General features: G+C 39.9%; 2 protein-coding genes across 2 annotated transcripts; both read left to right on the plus strand.

The window, feature by feature from the left end:
• The first annotated feature begins 8,483 nt into the window (after positions 1-8,483).
• On the plus strand, positions 8,484-12,143 carry LOC107754931 (uncharacterized). Its single transcript, XM_016571574.1, has 5 exons — positions 8,484-8,580; positions 8,668-8,720; positions 8,806-10,692; positions 10,787-10,943; positions 11,865-12,143. Exons 1-4 carry the CDS (start codon positions 8,558-8,560, stop codon positions 10,915-10,917), a joined length of 2,094 nt encoding a protein of 697 aa, XP_016427060.1. The 5' UTR covers positions 8,484-8,557; the 3' UTR covers positions 10,918-10,943; positions 11,865-12,143.
• Positions 12,144-13,396: 1,253 nt separating this feature from the next.
• On the plus strand, positions 13,397-21,526 carry LOC107754920 (keratinocyte differentiation factor 1-like). Its single transcript, XM_016571550.1, has 5 exons — positions 13,397-13,493; positions 13,592-13,719; positions 14,722-15,657; positions 15,997-16,065; positions 21,324-21,526. Exons 3-5 carry the CDS (start codon positions 14,799-14,801, stop codon positions 21,401-21,403), a joined length of 1,008 nt encoding a protein of 335 aa, XP_016427036.1. The 5' UTR covers positions 13,397-13,493; positions 13,592-13,719; positions 14,722-14,798; the 3' UTR covers positions 21,404-21,526.
• The last annotated feature ends 5,502 nt before the right edge of the window (positions 21,527-27,028 follow it).

Here is a 27,028-nt window from a genome sequence, read left to right on the forward strand (position 1 = left end):
AGCCTGACGTCTTCATGGCCCCTCACACAAACAGAGAGGCAGAATGAAGGACTGGGTTTCAAATTAAAAACAAATGCATGTGGAACCCAGTGTCCCCGCGTCCAACAATAGGATAATGTCTGACATCTTGAACAACAAAAGAGCCATCAAAGCGCTTTGATCTCCGACTGCATCCATGTTGCGTTCCCTTAATGCAGTACAGTCAGAAATTATATCATCCCTCTGGGTTTTCCCTGCCCTCTGCCCAGCTGTGGGTGCTGTTATGTGGGTTTGTTTCTTGTATTGCCTCCCTGTCTGCTGGTGTATCCGACCAGAAGATCTTGGAACAACTTCTCGTTGTTTAGCTCTAGTCATCGTCTCGGGGAGAAAAATACCATTGGTGGGGTTATGACAAATTGCGTGGGTATGAATACAGCATATATGTGAGTAACAGTTGATGATATATACTTTCATCACCATGTCAGGATATGAAGCAGTGTATCTTTGTCTACAGTATCACACAATGGTATCTTTCGACAGTTGTTTCTGCTGTATGTGAGTCAAAGCCACATTCATTTACAATACTGCTACAAAACTGTTAGCACTAATCTTTGCATAACTACACTAAAAAATGCTGGGTTAAATACTACCCAGTGCTGGGTAAAATAGGGACAAACCCAGCAATTGGGTTGTTTTGACCCAATTGCTGGGTTTGTCCCTATTTTACCCAGCACTGGGTAGTATTTAACCCAGCATTTTTTAGAGTGTATCCTAAGTGTGCATCCCTATTTAAGTATACACTTCAAGGAGTTCTGATACACAAGGCTATGTTTACCAGCTTAACACCATATTTACTTACAGGTGTGGGTCTCGAAACATCTGTTCTGTTGGAGTCCATGGAACGAAAAGTCTAGTCGTTACACTCTAAAAAAAATGAACCCAGCATTTTTTAGAGTGTATAGTTAAAAAGACACAGTCACCCTTTTGATAGAGACGCAACAAGATACCAGTGTTTTCTGATTTGAAATGTTACTGAAACAATTTTTATTTTTATTTTTTTTATTTTTCTTTATTTTATATATATATATATAATTTTAAATTTGCAAAAGATGTTGTTTTGTCAGAATGCACAGATTTTTTTAGTGTACAGTATTGGTGAAAACACATGCTTTTTTCCTATATTTAATGGTGTATATGTGACATCTACTAGCAGGGGCCAAAGCTAGCCCACAAAACTGAATCAAATGAACGGCTCAAGCTCACAGAATCAATATAACTAACCTAGTTTAATTGGCTCTCACTTGACCACTTAAGAAAATGCAGGAACAATCCTCCAAGACTATGTTATTGAACATCTTCTGGAACAACATTATCCCGCTGTACAGGGAGTGCTAGTCAAACGGAAAACAATTGTTATTTCGATTTTTTGGCAGAAGAGCATGATGAGAGGTGGGCGTGTCTTTCTCTAGAGGTAATCTGACCTTTTGTTCCTGCTGAGCATTAAGCCCATTATGACTCAAGTTATTGTTATTACTTACATTTTTCAAGATGACCAGATGCCTGAGCAGGAGGGGGTTCTAAGTGCCAGGCCAGGGATAGCTGTGAGTGATTGGCTGGGATGTGGAGAATGTTCTAGAGGTCAGAGGGCAGATACTTCCAAAGGGAAGACGCCATCTGGACCACTGCTGACTCATGACGAACTCTCATTGTGATCTTATAGTGTTCCTTCCTGTCAATGAGAAACATGACAGATTGACTAAAATCAATAAATAGTCACATACCAGCACCATCACACACCTAATATAAGACAAAAGTATGATCATCAGAAGCCAGTGGGCAAAGTCGCTTTTGCTCTCTGTCTAGTAATGATAATTTTGATAAGCTTTCGATTTTAGCAGTGTTGGGGAAAGTTACTTTTAAAAGTAATGCATTACAATATTGTGCTACTGCCTAAAAAAAGTAACTAATTGCAGTACTTAGTTATTTTCTATGGAAAGTAATATGTTACATTTTTGCATTGGGCTCACCTGGCCTGAGCTTGCTAACAAAAATAAAGTGAGATGAGAAAATGCATGTTCACATTTAGTCTAGAACTACAGTAAGCATCATGTTTACACAGCGCACACAATGCCTCTGCACTCACTCCTGATTTCTCTCAATATGGACACAAGAGAGGCCTCAATCAATAAATGGAAAACAAAGTAACTTGCGTTACTTATTTGAAAAAAGTAACTCAGATATTTTGCTGTAAATGTAAAAGTAATGTGGTACTTTACTAATTACTTGAAAAAAGTAATCTGATTATGTAACTCAAGTTACTTGTAATGCATTGATTACTAGATACTGATTACTAGATACTGAGAAGGAAAGCATCACTATTAATATTGGTCATAATTAGGGTTAGTGATTTGAACAAGCCCCTGACCATTAGTATTAAACTTGATTATTACTCGTAAACTAGTTTGCGATACTTGACATGAATCGTGTTGCATGCTGAGGACAGGTGTGTGTAGATAGCCGCTGTCATCTTGCACCGATAACATCATTTGGATCCCGATTCTGCAAAGTAATAATTCATTTGGAGCCCGAGTCTGCAAAGTAATGATTCATTTGGAGCCTGAGACTGCAAAGTAATGATTCATTTGGAGACGGAGTCTGCGAAGTAATGATTCATTTGGAGCCAGAGTCTGCAAAGTAATGATTCATTTGGAGCCCGAGACTGCAAAGTAATGATTCATTTGGAGACGGAGTCTGCGAAGTAATGATTCATTTGGAGCCTGAGTCTGCAAAGTAATGATTCATTTGGAGTCTGAGTCTGCAAAGTAATGATTCATTTGGAGCCCGAGTCTGCAAAGTAATCATTCATTTGGAGTCTGAGTCTGCGAAGTAATGATTAATTTGGAGCCCGAGTCTGCAAAGTAATGATTCATTTGGAGCCAGAGTCTGCGAAATAATGATTCATTTGGAGATGGAGTCTGTGCAGTAGTGATTCATTTGGAGATGGAGTCTGTGCAGTAGTGATTAATTTGGAGCCCGATTCTGCAAAGTAATGATTAATTTGGAGCCCGAGTTGGCAAAGTAATGATTCATTTGGAGATGGAGTCTGCGAAGTAGTGATTCATTTGGAGCCAGAGTCTGCGAAGTAATGATTCATTTGGAGATGGAGTCTGCGCAGTAGTGATTCATTTGGAGCCCGAGTCTGCAAAGTAATGATTCATTTGGAGACGGAGTCTGCAATTAAATGATTCATTTGGAGACGGAGTCTGTGCAGTAGTGATTCATTTGGAGCCCGAGTCTGCAAAGTAATGATTCATTTGAAGCCCGAGTCTGCAAAGTAATGATTCATTTGGAGATGGAGTCTGCGAAGTAGTGATTCATTTGGAACCAGAGTCTGCAAAGTAATGATTCATCTCCATGAGCCTGGCTTAAGCGATTTTTGAAAAACACTTTTGACCACAGTGTCAGACCGAGCCCCAAAACAAACTTGTATCCAATCAACAGTAAGGCGTGTGTCTAGTAATGATAGGGAGAAGAGCGCGCTCAATGAGTGCACAGGACAGGTATTAGCAGATCGACAATAGATAGCGAGAGATGGCAGATAAAAAAGAGGAAAACTTCAGAGGAACAAAACATTAAAAAGAAGGGTTACGGCTTTCCAGCGGTGGAGAGAACTCAAGGAGCAGAAGGGAATCAGACGCCGAGGTTGCTTTGTTTCTTCTTGAGAGGTAAGTTACATTTATTTTGCTTTTTCACACAACTTTTCTGTGTTGGCTTTTGCTTGAATATGCTGCGACCGGCAGGCGTAGCAGAAACCTCCATCGTCGCTGCCAGGGTTGTTTATGTACATGGGGGCCGGAGTTATCAAAATAGGGACGAGGTCCTGTTGGGGTATGGGCGTGTTTGTTTTGGTGCTTTCAAATATCAACATTGTTTGGCAAAAATTGCTTAGTGCACCTTTAATGCTAAACAGAACTCTAGCATAGAAGCCTCTGATGGACTGGACTAGGAAGGACTTACCCTCACTAGGATGCAGCATTCAGTTTGAGCAGCACCCGCTGACTCGAGAACAGCTGCAGTCTGATCAGTCCAATTTGTGAATTAATCTCAGTGTTATTTGTGAACAGATTCAACAGGTTAAAGGTGGGGTAAGCGATTTTCCAAAAACGCTTTAGAAAACTTATTCGGGCCGACTAGCAAAACAAACTTGTAGCCAATCAGCAGTAAGGGGCGTACTCATGATGTGGAGGAGAGAGCGTTCAGTGAACAGGACGGACATTAGCCGAGCCGAGCGACAGCAAGATAGAGATGGCGGATAAAAAACAAAAGAGGAAAACGTCTGCGGAACGATAAGAGGCTTAAGGCAATGCGAAGTAATGATTCATTTGGAGCCTGAGTCTGCAAAGTAATGATTCATTTGGAGTCTGAGTCTGCAAAGTAATGATTCATTTGGAGCCCGAGTCTGCAAAGTAATCATTCATTTGGAGTCTGAGTCTGCGCAGTAGTGATTCATTTGGAGCCCGAGTCTGCAAAGTAATGATTCATTTGGAGATGGAGTCTGTGCAGTAGTGATTCATTTGGAGATGGAGTCTGTGCAGTAGTGATTAATTTGGAGCCCGATTCTGCAAAGTAATGATTAATTTGGAGCCCGAGTTGGCAAAGTAATGATTCATTTGGAGATGGAGTCTGCGCAGTAGTGATTCATTTGGAGCCCGAGTCTGCAAAGTAATGATTCATTTGGAGACGGAGTCTGCAATTAAATGATTCATTTGGAGACGGAGTCTGCAATTAAATGATTCATTTGGAGACGGAGTCTGTGCAGTAGTGATTCATTTGGAGCCCGAGTCTGCAAAGTAATGATTCATTTGAAGCCCGAGTCTGCAAAGTAATGATTCATTTGGAGATGGAGTCTGCGAAGTAGTGATTCATTTGGAACCAGAGTCTGCAAAGTAATGATTCATCTCCATGAGCCTGGCTTAAGCGATTTTTGAAAAACACTTTTGACCACAGTGTCAGACCGAGCCCCAAAACAAACTTGTATCCAATCAACAGTAAGGCGTGTGTCTAGTAATGATAGGGAGAAGAGCGCGCTCAATGAGTGCACAGGACAGGTATTAGCAGATCGACAATAGATAGCGAGAGATGGCAGATAAAAAAGAGGAAAACTTCAGAGGAACAAAACATTAAAAAGAAGGGTTACGGCTTTCCAGCGGTGGAGAGAACTCAAGGAGCAGAAGGGAATCAGACGCCGAGGTTGCTTTGTTTCTTCTTGAGAGGTAAGTTACATTTATTTTGCTTTTTCACACAACTTTTCTGTGTTGGCTTTTGCTTGAATATGCTGCGACCGGCAGGCGTAGCAGAAACCTCCATCGTCGCTGCCAGGGTTGTTTATGTACATGGGGGCCGGAGTTATCAAAATAGGGACGAGGTCCTGTTGGGGTATGGGCGTGTTTGTTTTGGTGCTTTCAAATATCAACATTGTTTGGCAAAAATTGCTTAGTGCACCTTTAATGCTAAACAGAACTCTAGCATAGAAGCCTCTGATGGACTGGACTAGGAAGGACTTACCCTCACTAGGATGCAGCATTCAGTTTGAGCAGCACCCGCTGACTCGAGAACAGCTGCAGTCTGATCAGTCCAATTTGTGAATTAATCTCAGTGTTATTTGTGAACAGATTCAACAGGTTAAAGGTGGGGTAAGCGATTTTCCAAAAACGCTTTAGAAAACTTATTCGGGCCGACTAGCAAAACAAACTTGTAGCCAATCAGCAGTAAGGGGCGTACTCATGATGTGGAGGAGAGAGCGTTCAGTGAACAGGACGGACATTAGCCGAGCCGAGCGACAGCAAGATAGAGATGGCGGATAAAAAACAAAAGAGGAAAACGTCTGTGGAACAAAAGAAGGCTTAAGGCAATAAAGCAAGAAGTAGGACCCGTGTAAATCTCAAATCAGCTTTCCAGCGCTGGAGAGAACTCAAGGAGCGGAAGGCCTGCGATCGGACGCCGAGGTTGCTTTGTTTCTTCTCGATAGGTAAGTAACACCGTGTCTGCGTCGCAACAGCTAAAGTCTGTCTAGTACACTGGGCGCGACAAAGCGACCGTTGAAAATCATTTGAAATTTGTGTCAATACGTCATGAATAGAACGCAGCAGCAGTTTTCTGTCAGGGATTTGTCGTGTCGCGCCGCGCCAGTGTAGAGCAAAACAAACTTGTAGCCAATCAGCAGTAAGGGGCGTACTCATGATGTGGAGGAGAGAGCGTTCAGTGAACAGGACGGACATTAGCCGAGCCGAGCGACAGCAAGATAGAGATGGCGGATAAAAAACAAAAGAGGAAAAATAATCAGCTCGTTCACAAATTCAAATATTGATTTCTTCGGTTCGAAAAAATGAGGAACAATATGTTTTTACGAAATGTAGTGGAGTAAAAAGTAGTAAAGTACAGATACTTTAAACATTAAAATACTGTCTACTACTAGCAAATATCGATTTATACAGTACATAGGCCATTGGTTGTATGTTCGTATGACTTTCTTTCTTTGAACACAAAAAGAGAAATTTATAGCATAATGTCCAAGATGCTTTTTCCAGTAGTACAGTAGTTTACAGTCCATTACAGTAGCTTTCTACTGTGTTAATCTAATGAGAATTACTAAAGTGAATTAAGGGAATTTAAACAAAAAAGATTAATTCATTCATATATTATGTGAAATCCAGATCTATAGTATAGTGGTGGTAGTGCAGGGTGTAAGATTGATGGGAAATTACAGTATCTAGTTCAAGTTTTATAATAAGAATCCTTGAATGTCCGATGATGAATAGATTCACACTACACCTCACAATGGGACATTCTCTCCTGTATGCCACAGCTTGCTGAGGAGAATCTGCTGACGAGGGAGTTTGCCAAGTGTGGCTGGCCATTACTGAAGCTTATTCTTGAAAATTCTCTCAGAAATGCAGACTAAAACAAAGGGTTTTGCAGGACTGATGGAGTATTTTTTTTTCCTGGATACATGTTTTCTGATTAATGAGCCTCAATGCAGCGGAAATATTTTTTTTTTTTTCATTGTTTCATTGTATTCGCACCACTAGGATGATTTCTGATGATGTTAGCAAGAAAAAAAAAACTTGCTTTTTTGCTCAACTTTATATGTCCTTTTTCTGTTCCCCAACAGAGCTGAACAGGAATCACTGATTCATTTTAAGGAATCCTTTCTACAGAAAGCTGAAAACATCTGCAAGTGGCAACAGCCACCAAGTTAGCGTCATACATTTGAATGTCAACCTGACTTTCAATCACATGCAGCTCCGTGTAAAGGTCACACAGTCGCATGACTATCCATAATGGCAGGTGAAGAGCTCGTGAGGGATCCCGTTAATATATAGGAAATTACTCCATTCCAACATCCCGACTTCAGCCCTGGTTGGAGGAATAAATGAAGGACAATGTATAGGATGAAATGACATGCCAAGGAAAAGTAGGCCGGTGTGACAGATCTCCTCAGCGCTTAAAGTACCTGGTATCAGGAGACAGACGGATGCTTCTCCTTCCTGCTGACTGCGGGAGAATGACACTAATGATCCCTATCTATCAAATGTGGACGGGTGGGAATGGGAAATTGTCAGTGTATGCGAGCGAGTGTGAGGGAAGACTATGTGTTAGACCGTATTAATGGCTTTCATACCTCCTTAAGGTATGAAACCCCATACTGTGAACACATGTCTGTACTTGAGCTTGATGCATTAAGAAGCCTCTTCCTCGAAAGGACTCGATTAAAAATTTACCGGATGTGGAGCCTGACCACTACTGTACATCATACGAAATGACTATTTTGCAATTCTCTGAACTTTAACACAGAATGCCTGTAGTTTCCCATATAAATATGATAAATGATATCAACTATATGCTTTCTTTACCATGTTCAGCCAATGGAAAAGGTGTGTATTGCATATTATTGATGTGAGTTCAAAGTGATGAAAATATAATTATGGTCAGATGAGGTTGTGCAGTAGGTTAGAAAGCATATATTCATCGCACAGTCTAGAAATAAGGTTAAATTGCATGGCTTCTTCAGTCATGGAAAACCTAGAAATAGCAAATCAAATAATATTTTCCAGAGCTTGAAAAGTCAAATCAATAAATAAAAAAAAATTTAAAAACAGTGCCGTAGTGACTATACTATATATTTAAAAATATATATATTTTCATTGAACCTAATGTAGTCAGTTTAATTACGTTTAATTCAAATAAATAGTAGGTAATATTTTGGTGAAAAAAAATGTTAATTTAAATATTACCACACAAAGCACATTTTAGGTTGCCTGACAAAAAATGTTATAGTTAATTTTAATATAATATTATTATTACGTTCTTTTATTTGTCAAGCATGCTCAAAAATAGAGATACGATTACTGTTATGATTTTGAAAGTGAAGTGATAATTGTTAACAGCTGCAGCTAGCAGGCATCTTGATTGCTGATTGGCTGAAGGTGATGTGTGAAGTCTATAAAGCATTCCCATTGAGGTTTAACCAGAAGATAAGTTGCTGATTACTCTGTGTTTTTGGGTGCCTTATTTAACAATGGATTCTGCATACTGCTTAAGGTGAGCACAAAACGGACAGACTTTTTTTCTTATCAACTGAACATGTACATTGCTTTGCTAAATGTTTGACTTGTTGCTTGCTTTCAGGATTCTTTTTGCTTTGTTTCCTGCTTATGTAATCTGTTTGGGGAATTATGAAGGTAATTCAAACACACTGATGACATTTTTCTGAAACATTGCTGTCTCATGCTGTTTATGTATTCTTTGTTTGTTTGTTTCTAACAGGGAGCATGCCAACCGCCAATTTGCAAAGAGTTTCAGCACACACTTTCCCCGTGATTGGCCCTGAGGTGAAACAAATGGGAAACTGGAATGATCCTGCTTACAGTTCTGCTGGCCTGCCCCACAGTCAAGGCACCCATGGAAGTTATGACAATGAGCATAAAGAGAGTTTGTTTGCGGGATCAAATGTAAAATCAGATTCAAAAGATTGTCAGACTTCTGCTGAAAGTGATAATCAAGACCATCATATGATTAGCTATAAGCCTTCTGCTTCTGATCCTAAATATGACTTGTCAGGTTTTGGTCAACCCTCTGTTCAATACGAGTCCCATACGGTTACGGATGCCTTCAAAAATGTGCAGCCTGGTAGCAGGCTAGCTTCTACCTCATCTCAGAGCGAGTTCGCCTTGATGAGAAGCCTAAAAGTACCTGAACCAAACCCCTTAAAGCCATCTAGAGGTGAATCTAGTTACGAGGTAACTAAAACTGCTGGATCTAATGAGATGTTTGTAGTAAAGCCTCCTAAAAACACACATGGCCTTATGGAGTTCAACTCTGAAGTTACTAGAAACCTACTTGCAAGAGGCCCAAATGCTGGGTCAAACTCCATCTCAAGTCCGGTTTCCCATCAGTATAGTTCATCTGAGGGGAGCCAGAGTACTAGCAAACTCCAGACAGCCAGTAGCAGTTATGGACCATTGCTGAAGGGGATACCTGGGTATTCAAGTATGGATCCAAGAAAAACCTCTCATGATGGGCTTCAGTACACTGAGGCCAAGCCTTCGGTTGTTAGCTCAGGGCCAATCTTTGTAGTTCAAGGTGGAGGAAATGCTCAAGATCTCGGTGGCTATAGTGGGCATCCAGATTCAGTAAAACCACTTGGAGTTCCCAGCCATGTTGACCCCTATCAGGCCAGTCAGATCTTTAGAGATACTAGATTGACTGCCAGCAGTCGGGGCAAGTCCTGGAATGAACCTCTACACTACTCCATGAGTGGAACTCAATACAATCCCAGTCGTGAGCCAAGAAAACCTTCCAAAAATGATTGTAGGGACAACGATGCTAGATCTTCAATTGACAGCTCTGGTGGGATTCTTCTCGAGGCCTCAGAAAGGGCTCAAAGAAACGCATTACCACCTCACTATGAATCTACTCGCCCCAAATTCCAGCAGACCTACAATATCCATGGTCAACCTAATCAAGTCTTTGAGCCTATGTACCCCTCTCGAAGTGGGGCTCAACATGATGTGACCAAGTCCTCAATTGCCAGTTCTCGAGCAATCCTCATGATTCAGGCTCCTGCAAATGTTCACGATGGAGCAGAAGCCAATAAACCCCAAGTTCATACTAGCTCTCCAGAGCGTAAAGTACCATTTGCCCCAGGTCAGACTGCTCATGACCGCCAACCTTTTCAAATGAACCAGAATTCCAGAAATGTCCAGCCAGCCACTAGCACTTATGCCAGCTCTTCCCAAACTGGGTATCAGCCCTTCTCTTCTCTGAAGAGAACCCCATACAAACCAAGTACAGTGCTCTCAAGGCCTTCTACAAGTAAATTAGGATTCAGTGCCACTAATGAGATCAATACAGTCCACGTAAGGCTTAATAAACCACCCACAAGCAGCTTTGGTAGTTTTCAGAACCAATGGGCTTCTGGTGGCTTTAGCAGTGGCGTTTTCCAAAGTTCCTTACCTCCAAGTTACCCGGGCCAGAGACCAGGTCAAAATGAACAAAAGCCTGTTAGTTCTTCAGCCCGTTATCCCGAAGGAGTCCAAAGCCAATTCACCGTAAATACAGATGGCACCAGGCTTATTACTGCCATTCCAAGTGAGTTTGGCCAAGGTGCCATCCGAAGGATGTCTCCTACACTTTCCAGCAGCTACAGACAAGGTTTGCACCAAAGCGCACCACCAGAATCTCACTGCGTGTTAGAAATTTGATTTTTAGTCAGAAAATAATTACATTATTGTTCCCTCTGCCATAGCGGAGCAAAACCAGCATCGAGTTAACAGTTTGGGTTCCTCTGCCTCTAAATGTGAGGTGGCCCAGGATAGCCCTGCAGGTTTTGGTCAACAGGAACCAGTCCGATTCCAGGAAGTGAACCAATCCATCTAGAAGCAGATCTCAACGCGTGCTATAAAGTGAGTACAATTACTTCATTTACGGTCTACACAGAGAACGCCTATATTTGGCTTTTAGCAGGAAATGATCTGCCCTCTGCAAGCTATACTGTAAAGTCCAAAAGTGGGATGGTTATTTCAGCGTTTACAGCATCCCAGCAATCTGTCTTTGCTTCAAGTAGTGGGCTGCCTCGAGTGTAATTCAGTATGTTTGGTTGTGCTCAGAATGGGATTCCGGTTTACTTCATAGTGTGCAGTATGCAATGTATGCTAACCACCATTTAAAAAAGAAAAATGTATAATGCAATGAACATTTCAAACTGTTGTATGCTGCACTGTCACGTGACTTCATGTAGGAGCTGTCACAATTCTCAACTTCACAATTCTCAATACCAATTTCAGTACCACATAAATATTGATACCAGTATTAAATGACTATTACATAATTGACAGCAGCAGTTTCTTGTGTGTGTGTGTGAATGTAAAGTGCAAGTTTATTTCTTCCCTTAAACGTTTACATTCGGACAGATGCAAACCAACTGTGTTTACACTGATGCTTCACCAAGAATGGGATTTTGATCAAGAAATATGTGATTGTCCACATGCTCGGCCATATTAACAGCACGTTTAAAAGCAGCTGCCGGTCGGTCAGACAGACCTTGGGTACCAAACTGACCTAGCTGCATGTTTAGCTCCACAAAAGTGTTATTTTGCCTCTTTAAATCAGCATTGTGGGATACAGTGTACCGCATGGCATACTAAAATATACTGCACTTTTTGGTATTGAATGTGTACAGAAAACATACATACTGCAGAAATATAAATTTGTTCATGGCCTACAGCTTAGAAGCCTGTGAAAATAAATAAGGCTGTTTTTAATGATTGCATACTTGCATGATTCCAGCATTTCACCATTAATAGTTTCTTTTCAAATTCTTGCAGCCTTGATTAGGTGTGTGTTTGGGAGGCTGTCAGTCATCAGGCTCTGGTCTCTGCAAGGACTAAAGGATGCGCTGACTGATCCATTGCGCTGATGTTCAGTCCTGGCAATTTATAAATGCACCACCCTTTCAAAGGCTGTACATTTAATGTTAATAAAAATGTTAAACCCACAAAAAGTTTACTTTCCAAATAGTTTACTTTTTTTTAATTTTTTTTTTATACTATGTAAATGAATAAAGCTGAATTTTCTCAGACCAACATGCCACTTGAATGGAAGAAATATGTCTTTATGACAGTTCTTGTCATTTGATGATCGTGCTGTTCCAATCTCCTAATACTGTAGAAATGGATGTAAAGTAGTTGGTGTCGTGACTTTCTGTAGAAATAGTAGGAGTAATATGCAGTTTCAGACATGGTTCTACTTAAGGCAGAGTTTCTCAACCCTGGTCCTGGGCGCCCCCCAGCACTGCACATTTTGGGTCTCCCTAATCAAACACACCTGATTAAACTCATTAGCTCAAAAGAAACTCCAGGACCTGAAATAGGTGTCGGATAAGGGAGACATACAAAATGTGCGGTGTTGGGGGGCGCCCAGGACCAGGGTAGAGAAACACTGACTTGGGTGGGGGGGGGGCGGAAATAAAAAAATAATCCACTATTCTGAAGCTGCCATGGACTACGTTGACGAGTGATGTAGAAGTATTCAAAGTGAAGCTTACACTGGCGAAGCACCTGAGAGAAAACTGATTTCACAGTAAATTATCTCATTTTCAGCAGTAAGTTAAAAAAAAAAGTGTTTTAAAGCTTTTGTAGAACATCAGTTATGTATGATACAAGAATAGTAAGGCTTGTAGATGGGGAGTATGTGTTATTTAAGAAAAATATAATGGTATTTTCATGACAAATTTGTTTTTCTTCAAACCCAGGGGGCGTGGCTTCATTCCTCTAGTTCCTCTGATCTGAACATCAAATCCTTTGTGTTTCCATCAAATGTATTCTAACTAGTTGGTTGAATAAAAATATTTGGACTTTATATTTAAAAACGACCAAGTTAGCATCAGCTAACAATAGCTATTTTTCAAATAGGCTATTATAATTTTGTAATTCATGATTATATTCTTTTAATTTTAAGCTAAATCTGCCTGTACTCTGATTTTGCTGTAAATGTATAAAGCAGATTGCTTTGTCAGACTTGGTAGTACAAATGTAATTTTTGTTAAAAATCTAACATGAAAACTTTGGACATTTTCATACTTGATTTATAATTTGTCACTAAAACTATGATAACTATTCTGGACACATCTAACTTTTATTTCACAGAAAGAAATGACACGGTCCTTAAGGGGGGCGTTTCCCCCACTCTGCCCTATCTGAGGAACAATGACTCCATCTGTTGGTTAAAGATCTCGCCGCTGCGTTCACTGTGCATGAATCATATTAAAACGTAGATCAACTATCCGTCAAAAAAAAAAAAAAGTTAATTTAAAAATTTTTTTAAATTGTTTTTTTACGTGTAGCCTCGGTTGCAAACGGCTGCTGATCTGATTGACAGTCAATGAAAATTGGTCAGCCTTGCATGTTGCGGATTACGTCACCGGTGTCCATGTCCCGATGCACCTGTTGAATCAGGTAGGTGTAACGTTACCTGTACGTGTGTTCACACAAGCGGGAGCGACGAGCGTGCAGGTCGCACCATTCCCCCTCACTTTCTGCTCTTTGTGAGACAGCTTGAGGGCAGCTGACTGAGCACCGGCGGGATATTTGTGGACTAACAGTGACCAGGTCGAACGAGCTTGTTGTGCTCTCCGGACTTCCGGAAGAAACCCGTCAGACTGCGACATTTCCCCCATACGGTGTGAGTAAAGTCCAACAATAACACAGTTTATTAATGTTACTCCTTAAGATCGCCTAGTTTAAGTATTTCCCGCAGTGGTAAACTAGTGCGCTAGTTAGTCTGCTTCCTAAAGCCGCATTTCTGTGATTTGACCGGCTGTTTTGCGGCAGAACTGCGCTATGTTTGTTTGGGGACTGTGTGAACTTTGTAGCTTTTCCGAATTTGTAAATAATCAGCTGCTGCCTTAAAATAGAAATTAAAATAAGTATATGTAGATTACTCTGCATCATATAGTTTCTATCGTGTAATCTAAAACTATTTAAATTGAAAGTGATTATTTATTTAATTACTTATCCAAGTCTGCTTTTTAAAGTTGATTTGTTTGAGTAGTGAAGATGTTACAAGTGTTACAGGATGGCATTTCGACTGACTGTGTTATGTAGGGGTGAATTCAGGTAAATTTGGACAGTTTTTGCATTGATATGATTGGGAAAAATGTCCCCAATTAACCTGAATCAACCCTGATTCACATGTAGAACAATTTCACTTTCTTTTCCTCGCTGTATTATACATTTCACTTGTATATATCGCAGTGGTAAATATACAAGTATATCTGAGCGACTAAAATGTATTTATTACTGTACATAAGATGGCATGATGGAAGACCACATAATGTTGAAAAAAAAATCTGCAGTAAAATTACGTGTTGTCTTTTAAAATGTCAAATTTTTACTATTTATGATACGTTTTTTTCACTTTAAGGCTTTAGTTGACACAATGAAACTTTATACGTGTTTCTAAGCCTGGCTTTCTAAGTGTTGAGGTGAAAGTTTTACTTTCACTATCTTATTAACAACGACAACAGCCAAGAAAGCGAACACAAAACAGCTCTTAAACTGGTTGGTTTGCATCTCTTGGGGAAATTCGGGACAACTCGCTGCAGTTTTGTTACTAAGACTGCTTGAAAGTGTAAGATAAAACCTTCATCTCGTTCCAGTTTCTCCTATTGTGTCTCTTTAACAGACCCTGAGGCCTCAGTCCAGCGTCGGGTAACAGTAGAAAGAGCCACCAGAGGACGGTCTGGGCCGAGTGTTGTCCCTATGGAGAGCGCCCCGTCCTGGACCAGTGGTCCCATTGATGAAGGGCCATACCGAGAGCGCTCCGTCGACCCCGTGGAGATTGAGATCCAGCACTTCAGAGTGAGGCACAAAGTCAACAAGGATGCCAACGGCAATACGACTGGGCCGGAGACCGTAAGCTTTCTCCCCTCCAAAGAGGAGCCCGTCTCGGGGACGTATATGTGCGGGCCTTGTGCTTCTGTGAGAAGCTGCAGGAAGCTCTTTTGTAGCGTTTTGACTTGTGGACTGTACCGCGTGTGCCGGCGCTTGCCTTGTCTCCTTTCGAGCGAAAGCTCAGCTCCCAAAGCGCCGGTGGAGAACCCATCAAGTCCTCCACAGGCGGAGAACGGCTTCTATCCTGACGTCTGCATTGGGGGCGTCAAGGTGGACACATCCGTCATTGAAGATAATGAGGAGCATGCATCGTTTTCCACTTCCAAAGTCGAGATGGACAGTCCGATTTACTTCAGTAGCTTACCGGAGGATGACTTAATGTGCGGCAGCGGGATGGAAGACGTGGACAAACTCATCACCCGGAAGCTCATGGAGGTCTTCTCTGAGTTTGAGATCAACGAGCTGGCCAAGTGCACCACGGACTCCATGTTCCTGCGGCGCTCCCGGGAGATCAGTCAGCTGATCTCGGATATCGTGGAGGAGCACAACATGGAGGAGCAGGAGGCCGAGTGCCGGCTGGTGCGAGAGATCATTCGCATCAGCACACGCAAGAGTAAGAAGAAGCCGCAGGTCAGGCCGCAGGAGCTGCAGCGGGACAGCGGCAATGACACCTGGAACAGCAAGAGGAACAGCCAGAAGAGCAGCTTCAGTTCCATGAGCGATGGAAGTGAGTGGCAACAACAGTTTTCTTTCTTTTCCTCGCCGTCTAGTCCTGAAGTTCCTCAAATTTTGTTTTCAGTGGCGTCTTGCAAACCTTGAACTTTCATCATCATTTACAAAGCTTGATGATGTTCTTTCTATGCACTTTTAAAGTGAATGGTTACAGATGCTGCCAAGCCCTAAACTTTCGGTGTGTCTCATTAGTTCTTGTTGAGAGATATATATTTAGAAAGCAAGATTTAGTCACTAATGCTGTTTGTCTATATTAGTATCTGGAAATCACTGCATGCCATATGTTGCGCATAATGACATAATGTATAAATAAACTATTTTATTCTGTCTTTAGAGTTGCAGATTTCAATGGAGAGGTCAGATGACATTGAAGCCAGGAAGTTACGCAACAACAGTAGCCAGTGTAAGTAATGCATTAGATTGTATGAGCTATTTACATAGATTTTTCTTAAAACACAAAACTTTGAATAATTATGGCAATATGAAAACACGTCTAGGATGCATTTCACCCCCAAAACTATTTTCATGACAGTTTAAATTCCCATGATGTATAAATGCAATTTAAATATTTGTATTTCAAAAGTTTAAATGTTCAAAAGTTGTTGTTGTTTTGAAAGAAACAATGTTGCACATTTACAATGTTACCAAAGGTTTATATTAAAAAAAAATGCTGTTCTTTTTTAACTTTCTTTTCATCAAAGAATCTTGAAAAAATCGGGCAAATCAGCATATTATGACACTGAAGACTGGAGTAATGATGCTGAAAATTCAGCTTTATATCACTGCAATAAATAACTTTTTAACATATATTCACATAGAAAACAGTTATTTTAAATGTTAATAACATTTTGCAGTATTACTGCTTACTGTGTTTTTGATCAGATAAATGCATGAGGGTCTTTTAAAAAAAAAAAACATGAATAAATCTTACAGAGCCCAAACTTTTAAACGGTAGTGTACATTACAATATATTTTTTTCAAATTACAATAATGTGAATGAGAATTTATGGTAGTGAGAATTCTTATAAAATATCACACAAGTAATATTGCAATGCAAAAAAATTACAGTGGTTCTAAACCTCTTTTTTTTATACATGCAAAATATAATTTCTTATTTCGGGGTGAAATATGACCTGGACTTTCGTGAGATTCACCCATAGTTTGTTTTGCATAAAACTAAGTCATGCACAAAAAGTCCCCATGCTAATGTAGTTAGCTCTCAGCTGAGCGCGGTTCTGTGCATTAGTGTAGCAGTGCTGTGCGCCGCTCCCTGCCTGTATTAAAGGCTGTTGAGTGGCTGCATCAGCTCTGGAAGAATGAGAGGGGTGTGTGGCCGCTTTCTCTCGTGAGTTTGAGGGGTTTGTGATGTAACCAACCACATTGTCACAAACAATGCTCTCTTGTCTGGCAGCCATCTGATCGCTTACACTCCTCTGAATTTGAATGTCTCTCTTTTCCTCATCAGCGGTGGTTTACCCCTCCCCTTCTGTTTGCTTGATGTTGTTTTCATGCTCTACAATGTTGGCAAGCAACAGCTGGATTTTTTTTTTCCATAAACGTTTGTGGGAACATGAAGTTGAGAATATACTAACTTTCAGCATGCTGTTCCGAGAGCACAGATTGTTACTTGCTCTCTTTAGGATCATATCCTACTTTATCATTTTAAAATATTAAAGTGTTTCTCAACATGTTTGTTTCACTTATGCTGCGTTCAAGTCCTCCTGGGACGTTCGTACTTACGAGTTGACAAGTCGTAATTACGACGTCAGGTGCTTTCTTCTCTCTCTTTTTTTTTTATTATTATTTTTTTTTTTGTCAGACACAGTCATAATCACATAACCATAGTCACCTCCAAAAACAAGCTGGCTGGTTTTTTTTTGCTGCTGTGTTTTTAAGACTATGTAAATATCCTCTTCACATGTGAAATGAGATTTGAATGCACTGAGATGAAAGCTTATACACGGGCTGTGGGTTTTCTGTTGGGTCAAAAAGAAATACACTTTAGTTTAGCATACTTTTCGAAACAGAAATAATGTAGGTTACTTTACAAGAATAAACTTGAGTGAACCAATGTAATGTTTTCTGACACTTAATTGCATGTTACTTACAAATTAATTAAAATGTATTATAGTATAATAAGTGCAATTAGTTGAACTTAGAGTGACCATTTGACCTTTGACCTATCTTCATATGTAATTTCATAATTCTATTGTTTTTGAAATATGGTTTAAGTGTACTGCTGAATGTACCGACAAGCCTTTATGGTAAACTAAAACATACTATAATGTCGTTTCTATTTAAATAGATTTGTAATTACACATTGTAATGATGAAGTTGCACTTAAATTATATTAACTCTAAATTATATTAAGTTTTGACATTATTACAAAGTGCTCATTTTAAAAGTCTACTTAGGTGTAATAAGAAACATAGTCAAAACATAGTTTTGAAAACATACTTTTAAGTACACTACAAGTGCACATTACGTACAATTAAGTGCACATCTTTTTATCTAAAAGGAAGAGTAGTTCATAGTCTCAGCCTCAAGCCTCGTACACACCGGGACGATTATCGCGCGCGCTTATCGCCGACGTTTTTCGATGCGTCTTTTGTGTTCATACCCAAGCAATTTTCGCAGGCGACGAGCCGAGTGAACGTGCAGATTCACTCCCTGACATTAGATGGTGCTTAATGAAAATCAGAAATACCCCGGTACACATCGAATCCTATTTCATCTGCAATTCCTCTCCATATCAACTCCCTCTTATCGAGATTTTTGTAGTCGCTGTCGCGTTTGTCATAAAGTCCTTTGTGTTCAGACACCACTCTTGCCTCGATGCATCTTCTTGGTCTACTTACTTCCTCTTTGTCGTTAGGTATCAATGTGTGCTCGGCAAGACCGTTTTGTGCTTGAGCGCCACCAAGTCGTGTTTTACTGTAACTTCAGCAGCTCCAGGCACGTGAACAAAAGCGCCAATCTCATTGGTCGGCCAGTTTTTAACGCGGCGCGTCAAACCAAAAAAACGAGCCCGAGGCATTTTTTAAAAAATGACGCTTTTACGCCTCACGTTTTGCGCGTCGTTGTGCACACTCACATTGGCGCCCTTTGTTTAGTCACGTGGCGTTAAACGTCGGCGATAATCGCGAGCGATATTCGTCCCGGTGTGAACAAGCCTTCAGACGTCACGTCCATGGACTGTTGGCTGTACGTCTGATGCATACGGCACACTAAATTGGAAACACTTCAGGAGTTTCGAAGTCGTCATCTGATTGGTTGAATTATACAGGATTTCCGGGAGACGTGTCGCGTTCTTTAACGTTCCACCTGGAAACAAAGATGCTGTGTCACCAAACCCCCTCATGTTAGAAGCCTTCATGTTTACAACTGTGATAATGAGCGCTTATCAGGATCAGCTAAGCGCTGGATTTTAAAATGTATGTGAAATATGTAAAGTTCACAGCATAGACTCGTTAAAATATGTCCAAGAGTTTGACACACCGGTTATTGTGGGACATTTCCATGCCCCTAAACATGGCGCGGCACAAAACGAAACGTGATTGGTTGCTTTACCTGTCAGTCATATGACTCCATTCAAAGCGGCCAAGGTTCCCAAACCTTCTGCCGTCAGTCTGAAGGTCTGGCTACATGAGACTATGTAGTTCATAACTACAGCACAGATTTAAGCAGCAGGAAATAACGACCATGGTGCAAACGGAATCATTTCTGCTCACATGCTCTGGTCACTATGCTTTTGTAGGTAACTAACTCACTGGGGAAGACCATCTTCTGGCAACAAAGAGATGTCCATATAACAGTAGCTCAAAGAGAATACAAGTTCTAGTAATTATGTATTTTTATTGCCATGTCAGCATCTAAGGCTATCTTCATGGCAAAAAATGAGTTACAATAATACAAGAGTTACATAAACACAATAATTACAGCAGCTGTTAAAGTGTTTTAAATTATATGATAAAAATGCAAAAATATTTTCTGATAAAATCTTACTAAAGTCTCTAGTCATGTGTTCAGTTAAACACTATCCTTCAACATTATTAAAGGCTCAGTTCATCAATTTTCAATTCACTTTATATTGTTACAATGTTAGTAATATATGAAAAGCACAACGTTTATTCTTTCCCTGAGATACTCAGTTTATTTGTCAGCAAAACACAGCATTTTGTCCTTTTGATGAAGCAAAAGTGTCTTTTTGTCAAAACTTGTCATTTCATTTTGCGTCATCCTGCAGAGTGTTGCTTACAAACAAAAGGGGATATAGATACACATAACTCAGAGAAAAAGTAAATATTGTTCATTTACAGATATTACAGACATTGCAATAATACAAAGCGGGTTGGAAATCCTCAAACTTACCCTTATAGGCAAAATTAAGCTTTGTACACACCGGGATGATTATCGCGCGCGCTTATCGCTGATGTTTTCGACGTGTCTTTTGTGTTCATACTCAAGCAATTTTCGCAGGCGTTGAGCCGAGTGAACGTGCAAATTCACTCCTGACATTAGATGGCGCTTAATGAAAAACAGAAATACCCATCGAATCCTATTTGATCTGCAATTCCTCTCCATAACAACTCCCTCTTATCGAGATTTTTGTAGTCGCTGTCGCGTTTGTCATAAAGTCCTTTGTGTTCAGACACCACTCTTGCCTCGATGCATCTTCTTGGTCTACTTACTTCCTCTTCGTCGTTAGGTATCAAATGTGCTCGGCAAGACCGTTTTGTGCTTGAGCGCCACCAAGTCGTGTTTTACTGTAACTTCAGCAGCTCCAGGCACGTGATCAAAAGCGCCAATCTCATTGGTCGGCCAGTTTTTAACGCGGCGCGTCAAACCAAAAAAACGAGCCCGAGGCATTTTTTAAAAAATGACGCTTTTACGCCTCACGTTTTGCGCGTCGTTGTGCACACTCACATTGGCGCCCTTTGTTTAGTCACGAGGCGTTAAACGTCGGCGATAATCGCGAGCGATATTCGTCCCGGTGTGAACAAGCCTTCAGACGTCACGTCCATGGACTGTTGGCTGTACGTCTGATGCATACGGCACACTAAATTGGAAACACTTCAGGAGTTTCGAAGTCGTCATCTGATTGGTTGAATTATACAGGATTTCCGGGAGACGTGTCGCGTTCTTTAACGTTCCACCTGGAAACAAAGATGCTGTGTCACCAAACCCCCTCATGTTAGAAGCCTTCATGTTTACAACTGTGATAATGAGCGCTTATCAGGATCAAACGTGATTGGTTGCTTTACCTGTCAGTCATATGACTCCATTCAAAGCGGCCAAGGTTCCCAAACCTTCTGCCGTCAGTCTGAAGGTCTGGCTACATGAGACTATGTAGTTCATAACTGCTTCATCCTCCAACAGCCTCTTTGTAGAGCCGCATTACATTGCGAAAGATTAATGATTCATAAAATAAACAGACAAATAAAACAAAATGCAGAGCAGCAGTTTCGGACACACTGCCAGGAACAGCACATGGTTCAGTGAACTTAATCTATCCTGTTTTCTCTACAACTGGACAGTCTTTGGAAGAGATCATTGTGTTCAGGAATCTAGAATTGAGTCGTATTCTATTTCTCATGATTTAACTCCTATGTGATGAAATTGCATGTTAATTTGAATCTTTTTTTCTCACTTTCCCTGCAGCATTCTCTCCGAGTTTGCAGGAAACTGGTGTGCCGATCACGTCGGACACTCCTTTACTCCCCAGCAGCATACGAGCATGAGAGTGTCCCATCAGACATGCATAATTTTCATTCCCACACCTCCATAAATAATGAAGAACATGTTCTCTGGCTTTTTTTGAGCAAGAGTGGCTGATTTTGAAGTGTACCCCTAAAAATTGTGATTTCATGGCTAGTTTTTTAAAGGGGTCATATGATGCTGCTAAAAAGAACATTATTTTGTGTATTTGGTGTAATGAAATGTTTATGCGGTTTAAGGTTCAAAAAACACATTATTTTCCACATACTGTACATTAATGTTTCTCCTCTATGCCCCGCCTTTCTGAAACGCGTCGATTTTTACAAAGCTCATCGGTCTAAAAAAGCGAGTATGCTCTGATTGGCCAGCTATGAACGAGCCGTTTTAGGTAGGCGTGGCTGACTCTTAACTTTTATAAAGAATATCTCTTTGGATTTGAGACTTTAGTCTTTGCAACTTTACAGATCTTCTTTATGCACCAAGAGCTTGTAACACTCCAAAGAGAAAGGAAAAATTTAAATCACATCATATGACCCCTTTAACATATCTGAAATGGTAGGTGTATTTATGCTTCTATTTCATATTTTCTTGTGATGGATGTGTGAAGTATCTCAACGCTGCGCTGTCTAGAAGACATAAGCCAACAAATGACTCGCTGAGAATGAAGAATAAGAAACAGTCTGACCTCTTTAATGCCAACAGATGCACATATACTGTTGGAGCAATATGGCCTGATTCTTTCATAATGATTTAACTTTCCATTCATTTCTGCCTCTTCAAGAGTTATTTCATCCGAAAATGAAAATTCTGTCATTTATTAACCCTCATGCCATTCCAAAATCGTATAGTTTTCCTTCTTTCATAAAACACAAGTGGTGAATTTCAGTATATTGAAAGTGAATGGAAACTTTCACAAAAAAGCAGTTGTGTTGATGATGTTTGGTCACAACACCTACAAAACACTATGGTTTTTGAAGACTTGTAATATAGCGAATAAGTCATATAGACTACCTTTATGATAATTCAGTGGCATCCCCAAAGATTGGCCAGAAAATTCAGCCCTTGTGTTGCACTGAAGAAACTAAGGGTGTGCAAAGTGAGGGTTAATAATGAGTTTTTGACATTTGAATAGCGAAATATTCCTTTACTGCTAAGATGATTAATGTATTGGTCAAATGTTGGCGCTTCAGTGAAAGTTTGGCTGTGTGAAGTTTGTTGGACCAAATGAAAAGCTTTGAGCCGGAATGAATGTGGAAGAGTTTTAAACGGGCCTGCCTCTGTGCTTATTTAAACGTCCATAGAAACAACATATGCACTTGCCATATGCAAAATCTAGGATAGCATCTGATTAATGCTTGATTTTCAATGTATATTTTAATGTAAATTTCACTGTTGCAAGAGTAATATGTTAGGAAAATGTGTTCTCTTATGTAAGGGAACACATTTTAGGTTTGCTTTAATAATATTAATAATAAAATCTCTGTTGCTTGGTAAACATGGACACAATGCAACATTCTGTTTGTAAACGCTTGAGTTAAGCTGCTATACAGCATGCTTTCTTATATTGTATTGTATTATATTGCTTATATCGAAACCATAAAACCTCCAGAGAATTCCAGGAAATCGTGCAGAAAGTGATATTTGCTTAAGGAGAAATTTTGACATTTGACACTTTTTGATTCGTTAGACTTTCAGTTTCTGCCTTAAGGTTACATGCAGTGAAAGTGTCATGTTTGCTGCCTGTGATCAAATGGATTAGTATTCCTGCAGGCATTTAGTGATGTATGGGGGGAAAAAAATAGTTTTGGAGGGGTTATTTGCACTATTTGCAATAATGGTTTACTGTAAGAAGCCTATTCATATTTAAACTATCAGTCAGGGTGTCAGAAGAGATGTTTTAATACGTACGATTTACGAAGTGTTAATGAATTTATCATAAGACACACAGACAGCTGTTGTATTATTTGCAAAGGCATTATGATATATGCAACATCTTGAGTTGATTATTTTTTCCATTATGACTGGTTTCTTATTAAACTTAAAAATAAAGCTTCTTTATTGCCATTGATGGTTCCATGAAGAACTTTTAAAACCCATGGAACATTTCCATTGCATTTAGAGTTTAAAAAGGTTCTTTGGATTATAAAAATGTTATAACAATAATGGTTCTTTTTAGAACTGTTTACTGAAAGGTTCTTTTGGGAACCAAAAAGATGGCATGGCTGCGAAAAGCCCCTTTGGAACCTTTATTTTTAATAGTGTAACTCATGTGTTTTTGACATTTATAGTCACAACTGTCCCGTGATATGTGCACTAATCATAGGTAGCCTATAAATCTAACCTGTACTACAGACCATAGCTGTGTTTATAGCGCTTTCACCACAACCCATTCGCTTCTTGACTCACCGGCTATAAACCACAGCAACATGACCTTATACGCAACCCTGCAGGCAGTAGGTTATGGATCTGTGTGTTTAGACCACAGTGATGGTTATGTGGTTGTAATTTAGTCTGTGTGAAAGTCAATCATTTATAAATCCGTCTGATTCCGTTTATTTGTTCAGTATCAAATAAGTCTGTGATTAAGCATAATACTCTCATTGGCTTGGATTTATTTCCTTACTGTCGCTGCTGTATCAGTTTAACAACCATCCACCCTTGTTTAATGAAGCCTCCTCAGGGGGTTTTGCCGGGGAATACAGGGTAATTTGTTTCTACATCCAGGATGTCTCTATGAATCATCAGGTATATGATTCATCTACTCCACATGGTTCAGGTAGCACCGAAACTCAAGCTTGTCATACCTGATAGCTTGTCAAATACTGAGACATTTGATGCTTTCTGTGTGTATTTGTACACATAGCTGAGGAAAATTGTGTACATGAATGATATAAGAAGCATAGGAAACATTTTATTAGTTGAATTAAGATGTTTGTGCAGTACTATAAGCCTGAAGTCATGATTTTATATGTCTGCTTATACAAAACAGAGCTCTGACAATAGCAAACAAACTCAACAGGTTTGACAAGCTCTTGTCACAGAAGGGGAATAACAGCACTGCCTTCATATCGGTGCTCAACGGAGAGGAGCTGCTGCACTGAGTCATGATACAACTTTTTGTGAGGGGGAAAGAAAAATGCTGAAAATGTGCTCACACTCAGGCCATTCAAGATACAGATGAGTTTGTTTCTTCATCAGATTTGGAGAAATGTAGCATTGCATCAGTGTCTCAGCAATGGATGCTCTGCAGTGAATGGGTGCCGTCAGAATGAGAGTCCAAACAGCTGATAAAAACATCACAATAATCCACAAGTAATCCACACCACTCCAGTCCATCAGTTAACATCTTGTGAAGCCAAAAGCTGCGTGTTTGTAAGAAACTAATCCATCATTAAGACTTCTTAACTTTAAACCATTGATGGCAATTGGAACGACCAATAGGTGGAGACAAATAGTTATGAGAAAATTATAATGGATTGATGACAAAATGCAAAATATACAATGTATTTTATGATTTTTTTTTAAAACAAAAACAACTATTTTACAACAAAAAGCAACAAGTATTATTATTGTATTATAAAAATATAATAGGTGAATGAAACACCTTTGCAAAAAAGACTCAAACTCAAGAACATTCTCTGGTCTTTGTACTCTCCCGTGTGTTTAAGTACTTTGTCGTATTTATTTGATAGACTGCTTCAGGGATGATGTGCTTTTGTAGGCCAACCCATAAATTCACATCACCATGGTTCCCTCAGCAAAACGCCAATAGGATTATTGCAGAAAAGAACCAACAAATGTTTAGGATTTAGTTCACCAAGATAATATTCACAAAATAACACAGCTTTCATAAAATTTGAAGCCTACATACAAATGCCGTAAGTCCGCATGAAATCAAAATTGACTTTATTTACTTTACTTGCGCACATTGCTAGTCTTGATGTGAACAATTAATCTGTCACGAATCCTGCCCATGCACTTCCGTTTGCTCACCACCAGAGATCACCCGCTCACTACTATGGACTCTTGCACCACACTAACTGTTGCACTTCACCCCGGACTACAGTTCCCATCATCCTTTGCACTGATTACACACACACAGCTGAAGGCACTGATTACACACAGCTAAATCCAATCAGACATGCTACATGAGCCATGGACTTCCTCTTTCTCACTGCCGAGTATTGTAAGCGCATATCGCTACCCTAGTCGATAGCTACTTTACAGAGCCAGTTCCCGTTCCTAGTTTGAGTTCTAGTTGTCTCGTCTCGTCTAGTTTCCCGTTTCCTGATTCTCGCTTGTCCTGCTTGTCGCTTGTCTCGTCTCGCCCTGTTCGAATACTGTTTGCCCCTCGCCTGGACCATAGCCTGTGTTTCGTATTAACCCTTTGGAATACCCTGTTGGGACATTGTTCGCCGGAGATCGACCACGCCCGCTCACTGGACTACTCTTTTGTCTTGCCCTCAATATACCTGTTTGCCATTATCTGACCCTTGCTTGTTTTGACTTTGTTCTAGAATAAAAGCTTTGCATATGGATCCGCACGCCTCTCCCCGTAACATAATCCGTGCAAGTTAATCCGCTGAAAAAAAATGGTTTGTTTTGGTAATCTTTAATCAAAATCTGAATATTTGCTTCCGCTCTGGAATGGCATTCCTTCTCTGATGATGTCAGTTTGACGGCTTGGGCAGAACATCCTTAAAACACACCCCTCCAACTGTTAGTTTGCTATGAGTGAGAGACAGAGAGGAGGAGCGCAAACATAAAACCATGCCCTCTGCTCAATGTTCTGTTTCAGCTGGAAATACGTCACTGAAATAAAGTCGACAGCGGCTTCCGGTTCACGCGGACTTTAAAGGGTTAATGTGAAGAAAACCAGAAACAATACAGAATCCACACTGCACATGACATGTGTGTAATATGTATTACAGATTACATACAGCGGAGTAACCAACGGTGTAGTTCATCACACTATAAACAGTGTTGCTGCTTTTTATCTTCATTTTGAATCTATTTTTGTATCATTTCATTCTTGAAAGGTGTGCTAACTTCTGTTAAAATCAATGCCACTTGATGTTTTGTTTCTAATGCAAAGACCTTGATATATTTTTGTGTGCCACACATACACAGTGACATATTTAATACATTTAGTCCTATTTGTATTTGTGTGTGATGCTTTGTTCATATTAGGTCGGGACATCAGGATTGGGGTGAGTTGTAACACCATCAGTTTTTAATTAGATGCAGGGTTGAAACTGCTATTTTACGTGATCATCCTCCACCTGAGGTGAAAGTATAAGTCTCTGTGTATAAATGTAAAGGATTTACATCACAAAAAGTAGAAAAAATATTTTAGAACTGTATTTAATTTGATTTACGATCAGGTCGATGCATATTAAAGCTACTGTTTTGATAAACAAAATATTAATGCGAGTGTGCCAAAAATGTATTAATTGGTTCTAAATAAATAACTAAATCCATCTACCAGAGGTGATAATTTGCTAAACCTACTATAACGTCGGGACGGATTTCGAGGGAAACTTGTCACATCATACACAGAGAAGTAGTTCTAGCTGTGGATAGCGTTTAAAAGTCTGTTACAAGCTGAAAGCTGAAACTCTGCTGAGAAAAACAAAATTGGCCATCCA

This window comes from Sinocyclocheilus rhinocerous, unplaced genomic scaffold (genome assembly GCF_001515625.1).
Source record: "Sinocyclocheilus rhinocerous isolate Xijiao unplaced genomic scaffold, SAMN03320098_v1.1 scaffold622, whole genome shotgun sequence".
Taxonomy (NCBI): Eukaryota; Metazoa; Chordata; class Actinopteri; order Cypriniformes; family Cyprinidae; genus Sinocyclocheilus; species Sinocyclocheilus rhinocerous.